General features: G+C 33.5%; 2 protein-coding genes across 2 annotated transcripts; both read right to left on the bottom strand.

Annotated features, from left to right (window-relative positions):
* Nucleotides 1–2,671: 2,671 nt before the first annotated feature.
* LOC109213344 (UDP-galactose/UDP-glucose transporter 4-like) lies at nucleotides 2,672–5,979 on the bottom strand. The gene is made up of 7 exons (XM_019377138.1): nucleotides 5,481–5,979; nucleotides 4,742–4,770; nucleotides 4,437–4,638; nucleotides 3,673–3,915; nucleotides 3,456–3,557; nucleotides 3,275–3,382; nucleotides 2,672–3,143 (listed from the first exon to the last, which is right to left on the bottom strand). Exons 1-7 carry the CDS (start codon nucleotides 5,604–5,606, stop codon nucleotides 2,889–2,891), a joined length of 1,065 nt encoding a protein of 354 aa, XP_019232683.1. The 5' UTR covers nucleotides 5,607–5,979; the 3' UTR covers nucleotides 2,672–2,888.
* A 16,410-nt stretch (nucleotides 5,980–22,389) lies between these two features.
* Nucleotides 22,390–25,044, bottom strand: LOC109213345. Its single transcript, XM_019377139.1, has 3 exons — nucleotides 24,237–25,044; nucleotides 23,797–23,920; nucleotides 22,390–23,268 (listed from the first exon to the last, which is right to left on the bottom strand). The coding sequence occupies exons 1-3, from the start codon at nucleotides 24,945–24,947 to the stop codon at nucleotides 22,760–22,762; spliced, it is 1,344 nt and encodes a 447-aa protein (XP_019232684.1). The 5' UTR covers nucleotides 24,948–25,044; the 3' UTR covers nucleotides 22,390–22,759.
* Between the last annotated feature and the right edge of the window lie 704 nt (nucleotides 25,045–25,748).

Here is a 25,748-nt window from a genome sequence, read left to right as displayed (position 1 = left end):
ATGCACAAAGATTGGTCCCCAAAGAAGGTTGGGGATATGTGTTGGTGATCCCAACATTAGGGGGAGAAAATGAGTAGCTGAAAAAGTAATACATGGAATGAATTATTATGAGTACACTTAGATCCTCGTACAAGAAAATATGAATTTGAAGTTCAAGTGATAATTCATTTGCAAAATATTGTCATGCGCATTTGCTGACCCAAACTAAATGTCATATTTCAGCTACTAATGCTCGAAATAGAATAAAGTCCATGATGGACATAGTCTATGGAACGCATGAAGCGTAATAGACTAATCGGTTCCAAAGATAAAACTCCTTGAAGGAGGAGAGAAGCAAATGTTCAAGATGGTCACAATAAGGAGGCAAATGCTTTATAAGAGCACCGTGACATAACACTTTATAAGACCTCATAGGAGAGGCTCAGGTACCTGAAAATAATGAGATCTCGATAAGTTATGTCTGTATTGTGTGATGATGGAACCGATGTAAAATGATCATCGATGATATTGTTGATATAATTTAGCGCTCAATATTTTTAATATTGACGAGGATCTTGAGCTCAAATCTATCATGGAATTTGGACAGATAAATGATTGGCCAATTAAAAATACGCAATCAAGATTGACTTCACTTGGAAAATGTGAAGTTTTGGACTGATAATCCCAACACCTGAAAGTATAAAGCCAGTGGGGTGACACAAGAGTTTACGTAAATATCCTGGCGTTGATTATATGGAAACATGTTCCCTTGTGGTGGATACAGTTGCTTTCAGATTTTAGTCTGGCAATACCTGGTAAATTTGATATGCGTATATAGAAATCATATTGAAGAATTTAAACAGTTCTGAAGCATATTAAGGTTCCAAAGAAATTCATTAAATAAAGCTTCAACAAATCTTTATGTGGATTAGAGCAATCATGGCATACATAATTTGTTTTCTGTCTATTGCAATTGGTGCACTATATATCTCGCTAGAACCATGAGTATAACAATATGCTAGTGAGATATAGTTTTACTCCTATATGAAGATATTGGAATACTATTAGTATTATATTGCAAAAGGAATCATTGATATAGATTTGTTTATTCTAACAAATATTGTCAAGGTTTTGTTGGTTATGCAAATGCAGGCATTTTTTGAAGTCCGTTCTTCAAACAATCTATGTGAGGGAATTGCCATATTATCATTTCACACGGTTGTCAATTGTTGATAATTATTCAAGTCATGTCAATATACTAGCAACTGATGAAGCAAGTGACTCAACACACTACAGATGTGTGACTTTTCTTTGAAGAGAAGATTCCAATAATAGTGAAGACGCTAATGTTTGCTTATCTCAATTAAAAGAAGGATATATTGAAGGAGATAGAATAAATCCTATATTTCATCAAAGTTCTTTGTCAGACACAATCTTCAACGGAGTGATGAAATAAATGTTTAAGAAATTCATTCAAGTGATAATTTGGCGGAATAATTCACCAAGGAATTTCCGGTCTCAAGATTAGAGAAGTTGTTATACAAGCTTGAAATTTTTCGTCTCCGAGAAATAAAGATGTTTTCATCAGGGGGAGGCACATATGCGCTGTACTCTTTTTCCCTTAGCTAAGGTTTTATCCCACTGGGTTTTTCTGGCAAGGTTTTTAATGAGGCAGCAAGTAATGTGTATTACAATATATGTGTACTCTTTTTCCTTCATTAGGATTTTTTCTCACTGGGTTTTTTTTTCCTAGTAAGGTTTTAATGAGGCACATTATCTATGGACATCCAAGGGGGAGTGTTATAAGACATTAGATTATGGTGGATGTCCATAACTCCTATAACACCCACTACTCTTATCCATTATCTCCATAACTTCCACTACTCCAATACTTATGGTTGTAACTCCCATACCTCCATGATCTCCCCCATGATCTTCCTCCATAATCTCAAATGCTTAATGACATATTTATGGAATTCTTTCGGTATACCTCTATGTAGTACTGTAAATAGAGGATGAGAAATCATTTTGTAACATACTTGAATACATGGAAGAAATAAGAATCTCTTCTCTCTTGCTCCCTACATTCTTGTCTATTTTCTTGCTTTATATTATTACTTTGAGCTAAGTTTCGTAACATAGTATAGTATTTACAAAGTCGTTAAAAAATAGCAATTATTTTGCGTAAAAATAGCACGGTCTAGCCAATTTTGGGACTGAACATTCAAAAATAGCCAGCGTTTACCAAGTCAATGAAAAATAGCCACTATTTTGCTGCAACAAAGACCGGTCCAGCATAATATACTGGAATTCGCACCTGTGTATCAATAAGAATAGGGTGGTACTAGAACAACCGTAAAGTTTAGGTACGTAAATGATTTTCCAGGACAAGTTGAATGAGGTCTTTATGCATTTTCTCTTTTTTCTTTTGGCTAATGATATCTTGAAGCCTTGATAAATCTTAAACTAGTGTTTGGTCTTGTGTATAAATCCAGTCAAAGTAAGTATATTTACTTGTTCCTGTAAATAAACATTCCTAACTTTTGACCAAAATGACAGTTGAAAGAAAAAAAAAAGAGAGAGAAAAAGAAAAAGAAATACAGTTACCTTGAACTTTTTACTTTTAACAAGTATAATTTTCATATAGAAGGATCATTAGTAACGATTTATCAGTTACTTGTCAACCAGGAGATCCTCAACCTAAAGAACTTGGCATTACTGCACCCATATATTCATCATCTAAAGCTGGACTAATGCCCTCAAAGGAAGCAAATTATACTTCACAAATGTTACCACCTTAGATGAATTGCAACAAAATAAAAAAGAGCCTACATTCTGTCATATTACAACTATAACCTAATCAAATGAAATAATAAGGCTAAAGCTAGAGCAGACAATTGCTATTTGTTTTAGACCAAAGGTCTCTTCTCTTCCTCCTCTTCATTGCCTATTTGAAATCTGTTATCTTCAGTCTGAGATGGTTTTTCGGTTTGATGAAGAGGAATAGTTTTCTGAGGCCTAGGTAGGGGCTTGTTTTCAGGCAACATCTTCATTATGATACACATAGCCATCAACAGCAACCCGGTACCATGTTGTTCGGTCAAAGGCTTCGTGAATATCAAGTAAGAAAGCAACAACGTTACAGCCTTCCTTGCAGTCGTAATCTGATAATTTCAACACAGTTAATAGTCGTACATATTCAAGCAAATTGCGTGTTATAGTTGGAGATGTATATGCGGTCATAATGAGAGAATCAAATAATTTCACAAAAGGACTAGTCTAAATAGAAACAAACCATTGTAGTAGTGGCGGCACCAAATATCGCTATGAGGGAAAGGACAGACACTTGCCCCACGAACGTAGCACAGGCTTCAAACACCAAGACTCCGTAAACATAGGGATGCTGCAGGAAAAAAGAAACAAGGTAAGCAGGAAACAAGGTTGAAACAAGATGCATGTGTTCGAGTGATGATTACCTGAGCACATGAAGGCCATGCTTTCCTTAGTTCTCCTGTAACAATCATAGCCACGATCAAGATAGGAAAGCCGACAATCGTTGAGCAGTAGAGCATCTCCATCTGTTATAGTTAAAGGTTAAACAATCCAAAAGGTGTGAGTTAGTCACAAGTTTGTCATGAACGATTATTCTCATGAATAAGCATCATATTGAATGCAAGAGCACATGAAATAAACCTGTGTTGTGTTAGGATTCATCTTGAAGATGGCCTCTTGATAATTCCCCACAAAGGAATCCATAATCAAAGCACCAGATATCATTAGCACACCGATAATGCTGAAATTTGGGGAGGTTTGTGCATCAGCCAAGGTGAAAAGAATCAGGCCTACTACCAAGAGTATTGCCGATATATATTCATGGGGTGGATATTTTCGTCGAAGACCCGGTATAAAAGCCCCCATCACCATGACAGGCAAAACCTGTAATATTCGTAAATTGGAACATGAAGCTTGTGAGGCAACAGACAAATAAACTTCTATCCCACTAATCAATGAAAGACACAAATTTGTAATCCACATTAACATTGGTTACCAAGATTATCTTTAATCCACATTAAAATTGCTTACCAAGATTATCTTTAACCATATTCTGTCATGAAATATCAAGAATGAGAAGTAATTACACTAATTGTAAGAAAATATTATGTTATATAAAAGACTGTTGTCAAGGTGTGCCCCAAGGCATTTACTAAACGAAGTTATCATATTTGTTTTTTGTCCTCATTGATCTTATTGATAAGTTGAGCTGAAGAAACATCTTGAATGTCCTTCAGGATCTGCCATAAAATTGGTCGACCACATTTAACACAGACTCAGATTGCTGGTTGGTATAGATTAATTCTACTAATTTCATCTAGGATCGCTTTCGTATATTTTAATATATTAGAGACAAGCATCATCATCTCTTCGCGAGGAAGAGAGGAATTGACTTAGCTATTCACCTTGGCGGATTTGAACATGATTTGTGCCGGATAATTAATGAAAGCCAAAGCTCCTTTCGTTAATCCCTGTGAGCCCATAAGAACAGCAGAGAGCTTAAAATAAGTCCTCCATGAGTTCACCATTTGCTTGGGAGTAAAACCATTGAAGTAAATCAGAGCCACATAAACCCATCCTTGAACAAAGGTAAAGTACCACCCATAGCTGCAATAAGTCAAACACTCACCACATGAGCAAATTAATCTCTAAATTCATACCAAGCCAAAAATATTTAATGATGATCCTTACAAGGGCATGTCAAACTTACCTGAATTGAAGCCTATTATAGACATATTCCTGTAATGGAACATACAAATTAAGCTAAAATCAGCTTCACCTTTACAAAAGAAAATACTCAAAAGTGCACTACTAAAGTCCAAGATGATGTCAATTGATTCCAGGAATAATATGAAGTCAGAAAAGATGTAATAAACAGATAGCTACACTTGCGTAATAAGGCAAAAAGCAAGGGCCCTTGTAGTGGAAATTAAGGTAAAAGTTGGCAACCATCATTTTTTCTTCTAACAGTAAGAGATTACTTCTGCAAAATGGACCACAAAGGGGTCCCAGATAAAAATTTAACATAGTAGAAACATAAGAAAACAACAATTAAAGAATTAATGGAGTTCTTGTTAATGATTTGGGCAATCTGCATATTAAATTACAAACTTGGTCCACTCAAGTCTACCTAGTTAGAGACAAATTCCTTATCTAACATAGACAAAACTCAGAATTGTCCTCATTAATTTTAAATTGAAAATACATAAGCACTTATAACATGAGATCAAACCTATTTTGAGACATAAAAATTAAACCCAATGTCATAGCATTAAACATGCAAAAAGGAAAAGAAATCAAAACCAAAAGTTCAACTACTTTTCTTTGTGAAATTTCTTGTTGACCAAACAAGAAGAAATATTTATGAAACTTAAGAAATCCATACCCCAAAACTTCAAATCCCTTCCAAATAACAATGGGCAAAAAGAAGAAAGATTCATAAGAGTTACCTCACAGACACCATTGACGAGATACCCAAAAAAGAACCCAGAAGAGCACAAGAGGAACTGTTGCCATCTGGGTCGGGTTGAAAGAGAAATACCAAATAGAAACAGAGATTGTTCTTCATTCTTCATCTTTTTCTGCACACAATTTGTTTCCTTTATTTGAAGGGGCTCTAAAAAAGGTGTAACTGGACTTGATTATAATCAAGTTGGCTGATTCAAAGCTTGCATGTTGACTTTGGGTACAGAAAAACAGACAAGAATTTAAGAATTTAAGGAAAACGTGTCTGTTCCATTACGTTAACAAAAATAAATATAAAACAAAAGAAATCATAGATACGCATGTGGACTTAATGAATCAAGAAAATAAAATGAGAAGCAGCGCTTTGGAGAAAGGAGAGAAGTGAACAGAGAGAGAGAGAGACTTAAGAGTCTACACGGTTTTGAGGTGACACCCAGTAAAAGAAGAGAGAAGAAGAAGAAGAAGAAGATGATTCTGATAATCTTCAATTGCGATTATTTAGACCCTCTTTCTTAAATTGTGTAACTAAATGGTCCTTCCAATTATAGAAATTATAATGAAAATTCTAAGGAGAAATTAAATGAGGTTGGAGTTATTATTTTTACGAGCGGAGTTTATTACTCTGGGGTAATTAATTAAGGAAATAACAGCAGCTAGAAATTAAAATAAAAGGAGAAATTAAATGAGGTAGTAAGTGTATTGTTTTTTGGAGCGAAAATTTATTTTTAGCACATAATAATTAATAAGAAAATAACAGCAGCTAGATCTTATTACGGCGTTCAAAATTCGTATAGCTCAATATTAAATCATAACCTGTTGATCATTAACAGATTCATGTTAATATAAAACTTTGCTTTAACCATAAAGCGTGGACGATAGAAACCACATCTATTTTCCTCTCTTTATTGATTAGTGGTCATTAATAGAAAAACTACATTTTTGGTACCTCTATTATGACAAATTTTGATTTAATCATTGTAGTGATAGATTAAGCATACTAACCTTTAATATTTAAAATGTACACTTTTGATATATCTATTCTTGATTCTCACAAATTTAATAGATTATTAATTAACTGATAAATTATGTGACTATTTATGTGTTGCGGTAGAGTTTTTTTCATACAGTAATAAAATCGTATAATATATTCAAATGAACCATTTTTCTTACTTCAAGATACAAAAATTATATAATTTTGTTACTTGAAGGTTTAATGTGCTTAGTTAAATATTTGAGGAATAAATAGATATTTGATCAATTATTGAAGGACCAAAAGTACATTTATCTCTTATCTAGATAAAGATTTACTCCTATTAGTTTTCTTTTTTACGTCAATGTCAGACTATCTAAATACAGAAACTTTAACAGTGGAAGTAAATTGGTCTTTGATCTTATTAACATAAATTAACTCATTAATGAACTATTCCTGGAAAAAGAAATCAAATTGTAATTCTATCTCATGCCTCATGAACCAAGCAAAGTATAAAAATGATCTTTAGTGAATTATTCTTTGAAAGCTAAAAAAAACAAAAATTATAGTTTTATCCCGTACCCCATGAACAAAGCAAAGCACGATACTTTTATCTTATTGTACTATAAGTTATGTCCCCTTAATATTAATTTTGTGAATCATATCATACAATCTTATCCTTAATATCTAGTACAATAATCGCTCCTAATTTCTAGTAATTAAGTTTATCTTTTATACATTTTTCTGTTCATGACTAGATTAACTGAAATGAGACATCTCCATCATATATTAGTAGTACTTAAACGGTTTATGATTTCACATTTTTCGTTTAAGTAAAAATCCGTCAGTTTCACTTCCAAATTTTGGGTTTAACCTTATTGTAGATTTTTTCTTTTTTAAAATTAATCATAAGAGAGTGTTAAAGAAATTATTTTGTATCTACGTACTCAATGGTTTCTATTGGTCCACCTTTTGCTTGAACCACAAGATCAAGACAAAGCTATACATTTGCTTTTGACGGACCCAATGAAACTTTACCCTAATGTCACGTATCACCATTTCTAAGTTTCTATTTTATTTTCATAAATCATTTAATTAGTTTCTTTTTTTTGGTTGCAAATTCCTCTAAAGTTGACTCCTGCTTAATTAGGTATGAGATGAATACCAGCAGTCCAGCACTATGGTTTTTAATTAGTAAATGGAGAGGAAGTTGTTGGCATTTAGACTATCAACTTTAATTATTCAAAATATTTTAGAATGTAAAAAGATGATTATATTCTACTACTTATTTAGTTATTTATGTAAATTCTAACCATCTGAATTTAGAAATTTGAGACTTAATTTGCGACAGTAAAATATGACAAATAAGTTTGCGGACTTGAACTTTAATTCCAATTTGCCAAGCCAAATATTAGCCGCCTCAATTATTGTGGGTCAGTTGAATTTTCCTTGCAATAACTATAAGTGAGTGTTTGGATATAAAGTGTGATATTCCGAAATAAAGTGAATTTTTTTAAGTGAAAATAGTATTTAAATATTAGAGTTATGTTTGGAGATAAATATAATTTGGAGCTGTTTTTGAATTTTTGGGAGTGATTTGAAGTAAAATTTTGAAAAACAGTTTTTTTGGAGTTTTTTAAATTTTCAAAAAATTCCAAGGTTCAACTCAATGTGAAAATTAAAATTTTCATGGCTAAACACTGATTCTGAAAAAAACTGAATTTTTTCCAAAAAAAGAAAAAAAAATCTTATGCCCAAACATGCCCTAATTATGTTGTATCCCAAGAAAAAACTGGGATCGATTATATAATCTTTGCTGATCATGTTACTCTATTTAAATCATCTCATATCAATGTTAAACAAATATAAATAAAAAGTTAAAAGTTTTATATATTATCTAAAGGTGTAAATGTCTAAAAGGTTAAACCATTCTTACAAAGCATAAGCCCTATAGTAAAAAGTGATAACGTCAACATATTCGATTAATATATATATTATAAATATATATATATATATATATATATATATATATATATATATATATATATATATATATTATATATATATATATATCGTTTGTATGAATCTTTTTCTTTCATTGTGTTTTATGTTTTGTTAAGCCGTCCAAAATATCCATAAATTATAAATTATTCGACAAAACTTTCTTCCAGGTAATTTTAGTCCATTTCATCCTCATTAACACTTTTACAAACCTTTACCTCAGTCTCACCAAAGCATTCAGTTGAATTTTCCTTAGCACATGTTGATCATGTGATAAAAAAAAAAACTCTACATATAACTACCCTAAAGTCGAAAAAGAAAAAGACAACAAAAATAAATTCCCTACTTATTAGTCGTACTAGTGTAAAGATATAGTGTGGTCACCACCGGTACCAAGGATGTGTTGTGTGGTGGAATTCTTTCGTAATTATTTGAAGATTTTCGGGTTCGAATATTAAAATAAAATTTTCAATAGTTTTTTCAAAAATTAATTAAGTTAATGAATTTTAAATATCAGATGATTAAAAAGAAAATACGGAAGTTGAGTTCCTCCCTCCACTGTTAGCAACGTTAAAGAAAGAAACCTCCTAATGACTAATGTAACGAAATCATAGGGGCTAAATACCATTTCAGCATTAAAAAAGTTTGAGACAAAATATTTGTTTTTTAATGTGAGAATAATAAGTCGAGACTAGAGTTAAGTTATTCGCACTGTTTTGAGTACACGTAACAGTGGCCGAGACAGGTGGCATTCCTGATAGCTGGAAATGTGATGGTTCCCTATGTACCTCTTGATTTGGGTTCGGACTTCATCCCCCTATAAATATTGTTTTAAAATTTGAACCATTAATATACGTCTGTTATAAACAATAAAAGAAGAAGAAGAATATTGCAGAGAAAAGTAGGGAGAGAGAACTCTTATTGATTTGGGATGAATTACAATGGAATAAAACCCTCTATTTATAGGGAGATGGTGACTTAGCCACCAAGTAATAAACCCTAGAATCTCTCTAAATATAGACATTCACCATAAATAGAACTCTATTTATAACACTCCCCCTTGAATGTCTATTCAACAGATAATATGCCTCGTTAAAACCTTAACTAATATAAAACCCAGTGGGAAAAAAAAATTCTAGAAAAGGAAAAAGAGTACACATATCTACAATACGCCTTTTGGTTGCCTCGTTAAAAACCTTGCAAGGAAAACCCAGTGGAACAAAACCTTGTAAGGAAAAAAGAGTACAACGCGTATTAACTCCCCCTGATGAGAGCATCAATTCACATCCTTGAGCATTTGCATTCCAATCTTGTGCACCATCTTCAAAAGATCTTTGGTAGAGATTTGATGAACAAATCAGCCATATTAACTTGAATGAATATATTGCACCTTGAAATCATCATTCTTGATAGAGATATAATATCTTCATAAATATCGTAGAATGACTCTTCAATATCTCTATGGAGGTATTCTCGCTATCACATTATCATGCTTATAGTTATAGCAAGATACATATATGCACAAATTGCAATGAGGATGTGGTACTTCAAGATCAAGAATTGTATATGCTTCAAGCAATTTAAATCTTTCAAGGGTCTCATAACTTAAGCCATATAAGTCATATAATAGACTTTAATTAGATGCATATCAAGGTTTCATGTCATGCTAGACAAATAAGATATCGAAAACTGATTGCACATATCATTGGCTTTATACTTTCAAGTATTTGAACTATATGTTCAAAACTACATGTCTTTCATATGAATTCAAATTATACTTGAATTGTGGCTCTTCCATTTGGCCAATATTTTTGTGTCTATATTCGATAGACTTAAGATCCTCATCTATCTTAGCGCTATGATAGATGTCGTCGACAAATATTTTATATCGGTTCCAACCTCCTTATTTTTCATAAAGACATAACATAGAGATCTCTTCATTCATATATTCAGGTACCTGAATCTCTCATGAGATTTTATGAAGTGTTATGTCATGTGATCTTCTAGATCACTTGCCTCCTTTATTATGATCATTTTGATCATTTGCTCATCTTCTTTATCAAGAAGTTTATTTGAAACCGATTGTCTATACGCTGTAAGCTTACCATAGACTTTGTCCTTCTAGGACTTATATTAATAGGAGCATTTGCAATGAGAATATAGTTACTTTCTTTGGGTCAGCAAATGCGTCTGGCATGCTTTGCAATAAATTGCACATGAATTATCATTTTATGAACTTCAAGTTCATATTATTTTATTCGAGGATCTAGATGTATAAATGATAATTCATTCCATGTAACTTTTTCTCAACTGTTGTCTCTTGTCTCCCCCTCATGTTAGAAAAAAGCTAACTTGTTTCCTCAACTTTGAGAATCCATCTTTGTGCGTTATGGTGTTAATCAAAATATACACCGCACATCAATTATAATAAGATGGAATTATTTGATTCCTGACCCTGAACCACTTGTGAGGGGAGAATGTAATATACTTTCGTATATAACCTATATCAAACTGATATAGATAACTTTGTTCTCATAAGCAATAGTTTAGCTATTAAGTGGAGGCACTCAATAAATCATTTTGCTAAACGAACTGTGATGTAAACCAACTTATCAAGATGAACTTCTTGAATAAAAAATCTGGAAATTATGCTCGAAATTAAATTATTGAGCAAGTTACTCGCAAAACACCATGTTGCGGGTTAATAATAATTGCACATGTAACCATCTCATAGATGCATCTTATGTGGTATACATGGCAGGTGAATGAGCCCATATTCACCTTTGAAATTTCCAGCATTCATGGGATTCAATCCCAATTTTAGCTGGAATGAGAACAAGCAACATAAGAGAATTCGTAAAGAACTTTCTAGTTCTTTAATATTAACCCATGTGAATTCTCTTTTATTTTTGCACATCATACTTAAATTAATATGGCTAAACCAATTATGCCAACTGAATAAATTATCAATATTGATAAACTTCAGATTTATACCATGACGTGTGCAATTATAAATAAACTCCACGTTTATTATGATATGGGTTTTTATATCAATAAACTTCTCTTTATTGTGGCATTCTTTTATTTGTGTAGTACAAACTGGAGAATAAAGCGGGTAGCTTTTCACATACATATTACCCCACTACAAGTTGTAGTAATAGAAGATATTAAATCTTTTCTTTATTTATAGTCTCAATATAATCAACCGCTTTCGCGTATACTTTGGAAACTGAATAAGTTTCTTTGAGACTTACTAAAACACAATACCTTATTGGTAATCAATTGTGTTTCTCCAAAATAGTATAATTGGCTCTTGCAGAGTTCTCAATTAATTTTGTAGTACCACATATTCATCAACATCCATATGGTGAATATCTCTTTTAAAAAGAAAGTTATACCATTATAGTTATGGTCAAAATTATATGCAAGATCTGTTTCTTGCATTACCGTTGTCTTTTAACAATCACAATGCCAAAATATTTTGGCGTACAATAGGTATGTGACCAATGACCATTCATGCCATAATAATGACATTATTTTCTTATATCATCTCAAACCTCCTTTTAGAGGTGAGTGCAATATATTCACTAGCACTAGCACGTTCATATTCTTTAAAGAATGAATATGTATTTATAAATCAGATGTTGTCACATTCACATCATGAATGGACCATAATCATCTATATGTGCTTTACAAAATCTCATGTCAAATCGATGACAAATATTTTCCACAGAGTGAAAGATTATTTTGAGAATCCTTATTATTCTCATTATCACAATGATGACGATTATAATTTCGTCCATTGCCACGTCCACATCGATTGATACATTCATAGTGATAATTTTGTCTTCTTTCAAACTTATCACATACTGCTATCACATTCTCTTAAGGGAATGAGAATGGAGCAAATTCAATGGGACGGGTTTCCACTTTTTGTGCCCATAATCATACATGAATTTGATCATGGCAAGACATAGAAATTTTACCACTTTGGGCGGTTATAATTTCTTTCAAACTCCATTAGAGTTATTATCAAATTTTGTTGTCTTTGCTTGTATATAAAATCAAATTATAGAATTTCAAGAATTTAAAAGAGAAAAATAAAGTAAAATACTTACCTTAAATCCAGAATTTAATCATGAAGGAAGTTCATGGAACGATTGACAATCATTATGCTCAATCCCAAAGCTTCTACTCAATTGGTTAGAGTCTCGTGCTGATAACGTGTTATAAAACAATAAAAGAAGAAGAAGAAGAATATTGCAGAGAAAAGTAGGGAGAGAGAACTCTTATTGATTTTGGGATGAATTACAATGGAATAGAACCCTCTATTTATAGGGAGATGGTGACTTAGCCACCAAGTAATAAACCCTAGAATCTCTCTAAATATAGACATTCACCATAAATAGAACTCTATTTATAACAACGTCCATTTAATATAAAACTTTTTATATTTTGCTATATATACAATTATGAGTTTTCTTTTATAAATGTTTTCGTATTAGGTCTACTTTATTTTGTTGTGCCAACTAAAGAGTTGAATAAAGGAAGAAAATAAACGAAAAGGGAACGGGTCAATGGGTTAACACATGTGACGTTCTTGTGAAAAAAGGAATGAAGAAAATTGAAGTTCATCAATTGTACTAAAAGCTTCATGCTTGTCATACCTTTGCCATTTTTGCAATTTGGTTATTAGTAGACTCATTAAATAGCACATGGAGCATAGGGTTATGGGTTAATTCTACCATCTTTTTCAAGCTTTCACTTTATCTCCGATCCTTGAATTTTAAGCGTTTAATTTTCATCGAACTCAGACATTAATTTCTTCTTTTTTTAAAATAAATTTACTTGTTAAGAAACTAACTACATAAAAAATTAATATCTTTTTCCTTATTAAAAGATAGTCGAAATGTTTTAAAATATTTTATTAAAATGTCTAATTGCCGAAACTAACAATCCACTATTAGAAATCCGCCAAAAACCGACAAAACAACCGACCAAAGTTGGTCGGTTATGGCCAATTACCGACCAAAACGCGATCATTTACGTGTGGACGGTATTTTGATGGGTTAAGAATACCGACCAAAGTTGATCGGAAATTACCGACCAACGTTGGTCGGTCAATTAAATTCAAAAAAAAAAATATTACAAAAAAAACCGACCAAAGTTAGTCGGTATTTTAATTATGTAATCAAAACATTCACCATCTGGGAATCGAACCGGTGTGTACTGTGGCAGGATACTATTCTACCACTAGACCATTGGTGCATTTTGTTTTAAGATTGTCTTTTATTTATTTATACTCTTTAATTGTATTTTCGCACGAAAATAACTGACCAAAGTTGGTCGGTTTTGTTAAAAAATAAAATTACCGACCAAAGTTGGTCGGTTTTTTTAAATGACCGGCCTAAGAATACCGACCAAAGTTGGTCGATTTTTTTAATATTAATTTTTATTTATTTTAATTGAAAAACGGACCAAAGTTGGTCGGTTCTTGAAAAATAAATTTCGCGGGACTCAAAAAATAGTTTCCCGCCTTTTTGCGATTCGTAAAAAAAATTAAAAAACAAAATATTGTGAAAAACCGACCAACTTTGGTCGGTTTTTTGACCGACCAAAGTTGGTCGGTTTTTCTTGATCGGTTTTTGCAGAATTTCTAGTAGTGAATTTTACAAAAAAATCTTATTTGATCGGGGAAGGGGAAATGAAAATGGACAGTACACTCATCATATCATCATACTATATTATAAGCATGAAGATCAAAAGTTGATGTAAAAGACTAAAATAATCCCATAATATTATTGGACTTTTATGCCCTTAAAAGTTATATTAATATTTAATAATCCTTCAATATTAATAAAAAAAATGTAAGCTATAAAAGTTAGTTTTGTAACATTAAATTTGCCTTGGGATTGTCAAAGAATTTATTAATGTACATGTATCTAAATCCTTCGCTACACAAAATTAAGCTCTCTAACTTCTCATGCATATAATACTCCCTCCATTCACTTTTACTTGTCCACTACACAAAAAATATAGAGAAATTTTCACAAACCACTATTGTTTAGTGGTTATTAGCTAGTTGTAGCTACCATTTACTATATTACTTCATATAGCTATGTTTTTCAGGTTTTTTAGAGTGTATTCGATGTATTTAAGCTACTGTATTCATGAATAAAGTAGCATTTCTAGGCGTGAAACAGGGGACTACAACTAGACAGATTTTTGTATTCGACTGTATTCACGGCGTGAAACAGGGGATTACAACTAACAGATATTGTATTCGAATGTATTCACGATATGTAATTGTGAATACAGTAACGTAAATAGCGCAAATCGTGGTCTATTCAGCTTATTTTAAACGGAAAGTGAATCAATTAACACAATAGACTCCTAATATAACTCAACTAACTCAATTACATCACCCATAATCTGTATTTGACGCGAAATATGCTGAATATTTTTCCCAGCCGACTCTCTAATTCCGTTTTCTCCCTAGATTCTCATACAAACACAAGATAGAAGATACGATGGCAACGACAATGGCAGATGATAGCAACTTCGAAGATGACCAGCTCCATGCTATGTCCACTGATGATATTATTAGGGCTTCTCACCTTCTCGATAATGAAATTCGCATCATTAGGGTACCTACCAGTATGTAAGCGTTTATTTTCTATTTGTTGAATGCTTTTGTTTTTCCAATTTCGATTATTGGTGCTTTTCTTTAAGTTGTTCCTTTTTCAGATCTGAACATGATGGATTCACCTTTTCTTTTTGTTGGTCGTGACAGAACCAGTTAAAGATGGAGGGGCTATGGTGGTTAGGTAGAAAAGGTGAAGATGGAAGATGAGAGAGAGAGATGTAGAATAGATATGGGGTAGGGGATACAAGAGATTTGAGGGATACGAGAAATTTGAGGGGAGAGAGAAAAATAATACAAAGCTTATTTTATGGCTTAAGGGTAGGAGGTGACCATAAATAGATATTTGGCTATAAAAAATCAAAAGGTAGCTATGAAATATAATTTTTTAAAACGGTATTTATTTAAAATAAATAAGGTATCAACCTTTGCTATAGGAAGTAAAAAATTGCACTTTTACTTGTCCACTATACTAAGTAGGCGTTTGGACATGAATTCCAAATTTTTTTTCCAAATTTGGAATTTCACTAAAATTTGAATTGACGATGAAGTTGTGTTTGGTTATAATTTTTGCAACATATTTGGATGTCTTTTTTTTCAAAACCATGAAACATGATTTATACTCCACAACTTGTAAAAAATATCAAAACCACCCCAATTTGATTATCCTACTTGAAATAAACAATCAAAATGCTATTGTTTACTATTATCATATTCTGCTTTACTGCAATACACAGAAGATGCAAAAATAATATCACATTTTCTAATTCTACTAACACATAGAGAAGGTGCAAAAGTAGGCATAACCACATATTTCTCATAACGATATAATCAAACTTCCAGTAGGCAGAGTTTAAGTATCAATTAGGACTGACCATCAGTCGCCAAAGATGTATCTGTCAAAGATAAAAAACTGATGGGGTCATTTTATAAATTTAAAAATATAGGATAAATTTGTAAAACTAAAAACTAGCAAATTCCCATTTTCAATTGAAAAACTGGTGAGAACCCATTTTTCAAATTTGAAAATGAATTTTCAAGTGAAAAAGGAAAAATTGGTAAGAATGGGACAACCAAACATTGTTTTCAAAAAAAATTTGAAAAAAAAGAAAAAATTTATATGTCCAAACGGGCATTAAATCAAGAGAACACTAATTTTTTTTTCTTTATGTTTTTCTATTATCATTAGCTACTCATTCCCCAAATCAATTCCCAAGACTTTTGAAATGCTATTATTATTATGGGTAAAATTGTAAAATACATTTCATTTATTTTTCTTAAAGAGAGTGCAAAGTCAAAAGTGGAACAACTAAAAGTAATTTTTAGAGCTAACATTTATAGTTCTTATATTTTATCTTCTCCTTCTATTTTTCTTAGCTTAAATATTCAGATTGTTATGATTTTTTAAGTGCAATTATTTTCTTATAAATGTAATCATGATTCATATCATTTACCATCCATATATAAAATAATATAATTTTGTTAATTTTGTACTAATTATATGGGATACACGTGTAATGTACGTACCCAGAAACTAGTATTTTAAATTTGAGCAAAGAGAATTTAATACATTTAGTTTTTTTTTTTCACTATGGAGTGTGTCAGGCCAAGGTAAAGTTATCATATTGGATTCTCCCCTAAAAAATGAGTTAATATCATGTTTGCCGATGATTCACGTACATATAAACTTATTTCCTGATTTTATTGGATAGTTCTGGTACTTAATGACAAAATTAAATGATCATTAGAAAAAGTTCAGTATCGAACTTTAACTCCTTCAAGTTGGCTACGAGGTACCCATTTCTGATACCCCACACAATTGCATTAGACAAAGTATTAGTGCGTCTTAATTAATACAAGTATGTTAATTCGTTGGATTAATTATGAGTTGACATAGGAAAGAGTAGAATCATAGGGACAAGAGTTACTCTTCTACTATAAGACTCATTAACAGGATTGCTTTAGACATAAGAAAGTGTTTCGCTGTTGGGAAGAAAGTTAAATTGACAATAAGTCATAAAGAAAGTTACAACCTTTGTTTATTATTATTCCGAAGCAATGTGTTAATTTGTTATTAATTAATTAAAGACAATAATTTTAAGTGGTCACTAGATACAAAATCCTCGGGTTGACTGCTACGTCGTCGCTGTTTGTTAAACTCACTGGCTGTTTGCATCTGCCAGCTTATTAGATTTAGTTTATGTTTTTTCACTTTTTGGAGTTTTAATTTTTTCTAATATTCAGCTTTTGAAATGTTGACTATAGAATAAAACATTTTCTCGAAAGCCTGAAGAGACAACTATTACTCCCGTTGTTTAGTTCTGAATAAATTCCTTTAAATTTAAGAAAATATACTGATTTTACATATTTTGAATTTGTTACACATAGACGTACTTAGGTTTATAATTCACGGAAACAGCTTGTCGGACTACAAATAATTTTTCATAATAACCAACTATTTTCGATCAAATGTTAAGAAAAATGAGGAGGCTGTCTTTCAAACTGACAACGAATAGACCACTTGTTGGGCAGAAGAAGAAGCCAGATTTTATTATAATAGGGCCAGAAACGGTATCAATGTTGGGCTAAAGACCATCGAACGAGACACTAAAGCAGAAATGATACAGGCAGCCACTTTAAAGAACTGTTATTTAAAAATTAGTCAGTGCGTCCTGAATTTCGATTTTTTCAGTTTAATTTTTCAGGATAAAAATGTCTTAATTGTCCTGAAGTTAAGATTTTTAGTTTAAAATTTTAGGACAAAATAATTACTGGCTAATCACTAAATAGCATCCATGAGAATGGCTATTTGTGCACTTGCCCGGACACTAAACAATATTGACCATCAAACTAAGGGAGATTTTTAAAAATAGCCAGATTTACAATCGGTCGTTCAAAAATAGCCCAATTTCAAAAGTAATGAAAATTTAGCCACTTTTTATGTAAAGATAAATCCAGCATAAGTATACTTGAACTCCAGCATATTATACTGGAGTTCCAGGATAGTATGTTGGAACTCCAGCATAATATGATAGAGTTCCAGTATAAGTACACTAGAACTCCAGCATAACATACTGGAGTTCCAGCAAGTATAATTGTCCAGTATAATATACTGGAGTTTGGAGCACCAGTGCTCCAGTCTCCAGTATATTATACTGGAGCCAGCAAAGTATACTGGTCCAGCATAATATGCTGGAGTTCATACATAAGTGCACCGAACTCCAGTATATTATGCTGGACCGGTCTCTATTGCAGCAAAACGGTGGCTATTTTTCATTGACTTGGTAAACGCTGGCTATTTTTAATTGACCAGTCCGAAAACTGGCTATACCGTGCTGTTTTTACTCAAACTAACTGGAAATTATTGTGACGACCCAAAGGGGTCATCACCTGTATTCCTACTCACTCTGTATTTCTGAGGCCGTGAAAACCTCACTTGGGGGTTGCCTCGAATTTTGTGTGCGCAGTCCGGGCGCGTAGCCGGAACGTTTAAGTATGAAATTTTGAGGAAGATAATAAAATTTTGATGTTTTAATTGATTAAGTTTGACTTCGGTCAACGTTTTGGGCGAACGGACCCGGACTTGTGATTCGACAGTCCCGGAGGGTCCGTAGGAAATTTTGGGACTTGGGTGTGTGCCCGGAATCAAATTCTGAGGTCTCAAGTCCGAGAAACGAATTGTTATTTGAAATTGTTTTCTGAAAATAATTAAAGAATTGGAAAGTGTTATTTGTTTAGAAGACTGTGCTGTTGGGCTCGTATTTTGGTTCCGACGCCCGGCACAAGTCTTAAATATGAGTTAAGCAATTGCTGTGAAGTTTGGTTAGATTCGGACGTCATTTGACGTGTTTTGAGCTAGAAGCAGTAGAATTTGATGTTTCATGAAAATTGGAAGGAAATCATGGGTCTTGAGGCCTAATTCGATGTTGTTTTGGCGATTTGATCGCACGGATGAGTCCGTAGGATGTTTTTGGATTATGTGTATGTTTGGTTTGGAGCCCCGAGGGCTCGGGTGAGTTTTGAGTGGGTCCCGGGAGGGTCTTAGACTTAAAAGTATCAGAAATTTGCAGGTCTAGGTGTTGCAGGCCCCCAGCGCGGCCGCGGTCATTTCCGCGCGGTCCGCGCTGGAAGCCGCGCGGCCGCGGTGCATTTCTGCGCGGTCCGCGTGGCTAAGTTCAGAGGGCCAGTGAATTCCAGTTCGACCAGCGCGGCCGCGTGCCATATCAGCGCGGTCCGCGTGCCATATCAGCGCGGTCCGCTCTAGAAGATTCAAAGAGGGGTCTTGGGTCCATTCAACCAGTGCGGCCGCGCACCAAATTAGTGCGGTCCGCGCTGGGTAGGTTCAGGAGTCGTTTTCCCTCCCTTCCTCGGCGCGGCCGCGGGGCATTTTTGTGCGGTCCGCGCCAGATCTCCAGTACAGTATATAAAGTCGGGATTTTCAATCATTTTTCACTTTTTCAAAATCCAAAACATAAGTGGCGATTTTCCAAACGATTCTTCTTCTTCAAAACGATTGGTAAGTGATTTCCAACTTATTTTCTTTACTCCTTAACATTTTTAAACATAATGTCAACTTCAAAACAAAGATTTTAATGGGGGAATTTGGGAATTTAGGATAGAACTAGGGTTCCTAAATTTGGGGGTTTTGGACCTCAATTTGAGGTCCGATTCCAAAATAACTCGCATATCTGAGTTCATGGGGGAATGGATAATCGGGTTTTGGTTCGAACCTCGGGTTTTCCACGTGGGCCCGTGGGCATTTTGGGAATTTTTGAGGAAAACTTTGGGAAATTCATTTTCATGCATTCAAATTGCTTCGATTAGCAGTTGTTGATACATTAAATTCGAAGGGTAAAGCGATACTAGAGGCTTGAGTTGAGTTTGGAGCATTCGAGGTAAGTGTTTGATCTAACTTTGGCTTGAGGGAATAAGATTAGAGTATTATTTGCTAATTGCTAAGTGTTGAGTACGGTGTATAGGCATGGTGACGAGTATCTATACACCGGTGTCTAGCCTGACCGTGGGTCTTTATTTGCGCTTAATTGGAATTCTGTAGTGACTCTTCCTTGTTAATTGGTGGTTTCTATATGATATGAAGAGTACGAGGACTAATTTTGAATTGTAAATTCTTTGGAGCGTTGGCTCGAACATTAAAAAGACCATTGAGTAAGAAATGAAAGAAATAGAAAGTGATATGATTAATCCCTTGCCGGGATGGTTTGAGTATATTGATTATCTCCCTTGCCGGGATGTGAAAGTATTGTTGTAATTCCCTTGCCGGGACATTTCTTATTATTTATTTATCCCCTCGCCCCGTTTGATTGTGATTACTGTTTGGGGTGAGAAAGAGTGATAATGCACGAAGGCTCATTCCGTGCCATGTTTTGATTATTTATGCACGAAGGGTCATTCCGTGCCATGTTTTGATTATTTATGCACGAAGGGACATTCCGTGCTCTGATTTGATTATAATTGCACGAAGGATCATTCCGTGCCATGATAGGAGAGTTATGTGAGGGAAAACACGAAAGGTGATGCCGTGCCCTTTATTTGATTGCTTTTGGTGAGAATGAGAGTAAAAGCACGAAGGTTGATGCCCTGCACTTGTTGATTTTCCTGCTCTCATTAATTATTGTTATTGCCCTGTTTCTTACTTAAATTGTTGACTTTATATCCGGACTGTACTCCCCCATAGTATGCTTCCCTCCTTCTTAACTGTTTAATTCCTGTATTCTTCCCTTTTATTGCATATATATATATATATATATATATATATATATATTGAACTGCACAGGTTGGTTTGGTAGTCCTGTCTAGCCTCGTCACTACTTCGCCGGGGTTAGGCCAGGCACTTACCAGCACATGGGGTTGGTTGTGCTGATGCTACACTTCTGTGCTCTTTTGCACAGATCACGGCACCGGAGTAGCTTTTGGACCACAACAGTAGGATATTGATCGGGAGCTGACTTCAGTCCAGGGACTTACGAGGTAGCCTAGCTGGCGTTCGCAGGCCAGAGTCCCTTTCTATGTTTTCAGTTTGTTTCATTGTACCGAGACAAACACTTATGTATTTCCATTCAGACTTGTTTGTAGCACTCTTTAGTAGTTCGTGAGATAGCGACCCCGGTCTTGGGTAGAGAAATGTTAAACTTCCGCTTTAATTTAAATGACTCGTTATATTCATATTGTTCTTGTTGAGGTGAAATCAGGGAATGTTTAAAAGGCTTGGCTTGCCTAGCTCCGATGGTAGGCGCCATCACGACCCCCGATGGTGGAAAATCCGGGTCGTGACAATTATGCCGAGTGGACTTTGTTAGAACCACAGTTTATATTTTAACGCTATTAACATTAAAAAAACAACAACAAACTAAACTTTTCTACAAACTTCGTTGATTATCTGTCGTTAAATTGCTCATAGCTAAAAGAATTTTTTTAATAATATATTGCTAATCCGTCGCTAATAGGATTAGCAACGAAATTTTCTATTTAGTTACGAAATTTTTCCATCGCAAATTCCTATATTTAGTAGTGTAAGAAAAGTTATGATAAATTGACCCTGCGCGAGTTTTATAATTCGATGCTAGAGCTTTGAAGCATGTTGCCAGAATTTTCAGTTCTAGCAGCGTGCTTCAAAATTTAATGGTATGTTGTAAAATTCTGGTAGCATACTTTAAAATTCTGTTAGTGGGACTATTTTTATTTAAAAAATTTAATGGGATCAAAATATAAATGGTGGCACTAAATAATACTGCAAATCTTCCTCAACTAATTACTTATTGGGCAACAGAATTTGGCACCAAATAAGAAGGAAGGATTAATTTAAATAGTCGCCTAACTAAGATAGCCGACGGATGTATAATATATATATAATCGGATATAACCAGTGTATAATTCATAAATACCAGTTAAGAAAATAAATAGTGAATCCGATGGGCTACTTATGTAATGATGCGGAAAAAACACTTTTTGCCTATTGGAATTTGCCGATCCACACTTCTCTACGAAAGGAACAGAAAAGAAGAGGAACGAAAATTAGCAAAAAAAAAAAATTGGTTCATTTTGACATTTTCAAGTGGTTTAAAATTTTGGGATTGAAGATATTACAAATTTCCTCTATTATTATTGTTGTTGTTATTGTTGTTGTTGTTGTTGTTATTTCGTTTTATGATCAGCTGGCCAAACTCGACTTTCACATATTATTACTAACAGAAAAGCTTTTGAAAAACAATTTACTTCTGGAATTTTGATTACGTACGAAGAAGCAAAAGAAGAAGTTCGATCACTGATTAAACTTCCTGTTCTTTCATTGATTGAAAGGGAAACATTTGTTGTCTACAAATTTCGAAAAATCGTCGGCTTTATAACCAGCCAACATTAGAACTATACATAAGTAGCAGAAAAGAGTGTCCCCGATTCAAGAGATTCTACCACTAGTTAAATTGTAAAAAGTTTCCTGTCTAACTAGTCTACAATTCACTTGTATATATTAACATGTTCTAAACACGTTAATATGATACATGGAATTCTTTCCAAATACTAGCCTTGAAAACAGTCATTAATACTTGCATTAGAATAGGCGCGCACACTCCTTGTGGTGTGACCTTCCCCGGACCCTACTTGAACGCAGCTGTATTCAAATTTTATATAATCTAACATTTATGAGAAAAAACATCTTCCAAGACTTCATGAACCAAATCGTTGAACACTTGAAAGTCCAAGTCCAAGCTCAACTCTTGTTTTTCTTCTTCAAACTTGTTCCACCTTGCTTCTCTTTCCATGTCTCTTATGTAGGATTCTCTTTTATCCTCAAACTCCCATTCAAATTCCCCATTGTAATTACCATTGATCCAAGATTTTGCTTCTCTCATTAACTTTTCATCACTCTCACCATCATTGTTTTGATGCTTTCTAGTTGTACACAATTCATGCCAAAAGAAATCAAAGAGAAGCTCATCCACATAGTTTGCTTCACAATCTTCAATTAGTTCCAAGTGAATTGTCTCTTTCAAATTGCTCAATAATTGCTTTGCCTTTTCTTCAATTTCTCGAATTTCTTCCTCTTGTTGTTGTTGTTGTTGTTCTTCTTCTTCAAAGCTGGTGTTTCCTTCGGCAAGACTCTCAAACTGTTGAATTTTTTGCATGAACATGCTTGTTCTTTCTGTAATGGATGAGATAAAATTGTTGTTACTTCATGTGATTTATATTCCATGATATAAACCAAATAAATTAAACATGACATGGTGGACACAATCAGAGAAACAATGCATTCTTGAAGTGCAGAATTTTTTTTCTTAATAAATCAGAACTTGTAAATTAATTAGGTGTGTCGGTCTAAGAATAAATTATACTACTTTACACTATCGCTACAATTTAATTAACTGGCTATAATAGTTATTACTCTATTTTTCAGGTTATAATCTTATTAGGCTTATTGTTATGAAAAGTTACCTCTTATGGTAGGTTAATTTAACTCAATGGTATATGTTTCTGTAAATGTACAGACCTTATATATAGTACCACTCAATATAATAAAAGACTACCCATTTCTAAAGTAACTGTGACAGTTATTACTGGTGACTAATTTAAACTATTATATAGTATGTTTCTTTCTCCATTTTTTTATCCCACATCAAAATGAAGGTAATTAATTAGAAGTAAATTAAGGTAATTGGAGGTTGAAACTTACTGTCTAAATTAGCAAGGTTTCGGTGGAAAGAGAAGGCAATTCCTTCTTCATCGTCTTCTTGAAATGGAGATTCAAGAACTGAAACTGGGCTGTGTTGCTCATTCTCATCAAAGCACAACTCTTCCTGATAAATTAAAGAATACCGTCGTTAAATGATTTTTTAAAAAAAATAAAACATTGGAGAGGAAAATGTATTGATAGATAAAATAAATGAAAACTTTTATTTGGTCATGAATCATGATATTGTTATGCTAGTTGTATTTAATAAAGTGTAGCCGGAAAACATTATAGAGACCATGTCAGTCTCTAGACAAGGCTCTATACCAAAAAATGACAAAAAAGAGTAATTAACTTGTATATTTTTCTATAGATACGTATCCAAAGTTGCATGCAAGATTATGGTTCAATAGTAGCAATAAACAAATAAAAAAAATATTCACCTTACGGTCCCTTTTGATTGCTCTTGTGGTTCCCATGCTATACCCACCGACAGTTTCCTCGAATATATTCTTTCTACCAACCTTCTTCATCCCATCTTCTAATTCACCCAAAAATTCACCATTTTCACCCCACCATGACGGTAAATCCTCCGCAGTAAAATCACTATCACACCAACTAGTTTTCTTGCTGCTTGTGGTGGTTGTGGAGTTAGTTGTGGCGGTGGTGGTGCATCTATTTGGTGAATATGGTGTAGATTTCTCATCTACCAAGTCTCTAAATGATTTCCATCGTAGGATGTCTTTGACTTTGACGGTGACAGAGACATCTTGGTTACTACTATGCTTTTTAATATTGTCCCTGTGGTTGGTTCTTCTTGATAGTTTTCTTGAAATGCTTCGCGTAAAAATGGAAGGATATTTGACAGAGGCAAAGGGTAAGAACTTAACAATGTTAATGACCTTGTTAATGGCAGAAATTGTAGCAGTAGCAGCTCTAGATGATCTACTTCTAAGTAATTGATGAGATGAAGCTTTGTTTGACCTAATTCCTGAACCATGAAAATTTGAAATTGTGGACTTGCATAATTTTCGAGGGTGTGACCCAATATCATTATATGAACAAGAATATGGATCGTCTTGAAGAAGAAAATCTTTAAGCAATTTGGGTCTACGCTCAATTGACAATCTTGCAAGTGGACTAGGAGAAGCCATGGCCAAAACTTTAATTTGTCAAAGAATATGGTTTGCCTTTCTTTCTCTTAATTTGTTTGTTTTGGTAGGGTTGAGTTGAAGGAAAGAGTGAAGTTATGTGGATATATATAAGAGGAGTGAGAAAGTAAAAGATCTCTTGTAGCTTTAGTGAGGTCAGAAATCTCGTCACCGATATTTCAACAAAGGTTTAGGGTTTAGGGTTTAACTGATCATCCTTCACGACCTATTATTACAAGAAATTCGGTCAAAATCGATCACGTTCGATCAATCAATTTCGATTGGTCAAAAAATCAGTCGAAAAATCGATCGAAATCAATTTTTCAAAATATTTTTTTATGAAACCGACCAACTTTGGTTGGTTTTTTTTTGGCGGAAAATGCGGAAAACTATTTTTGCGTCCTGCGAAATTTATTTTTCAAGAAATCAACCATCTTTAGTAGGATTTTCATTTAAAATAAATTAAAATTAATATTCAAAAAACCAACTGAAAGCGGTTGGTTAATTCGACCGATCATTTTAAAAATCGACCGATTTCGGTCGGTAATTTTATTTTTTTAATAAAATCGACCGACATCAGTCGGTTATTTTAGTGCGAAAATGCAATTAAAGAGTATAAATAAAATAAACGACAGTCTTAAAAATAAATGCACCAATGGTCTAGTGATAGAATAGTATCCTGCCACAGTACAGACCCTGGTTTGATTCCGAAGATGGTGTATTTTTTAATTACATAATTAAAATACTGGCCGCGAGACTTCGATCGGTTTTTTCAACAATTTTCTTTTTTGGAATTTAATTGAC

The sequence above is a fragment of the Nicotiana attenuata genome, unplaced genomic scaffold (genome assembly GCF_001879085.1).
Source record: "Nicotiana attenuata strain UT unplaced genomic scaffold, NIATTr2, whole genome shotgun sequence".
In the NCBI taxonomy this organism is placed as follows: Eukaryota; Viridiplantae; Streptophyta; class Magnoliopsida; order Solanales; family Solanaceae; genus Nicotiana; species Nicotiana attenuata.
Note: the sequence above shows the minus strand (reverse complement) of the source record. Positions and strands in the feature narration are given on the sequence as shown.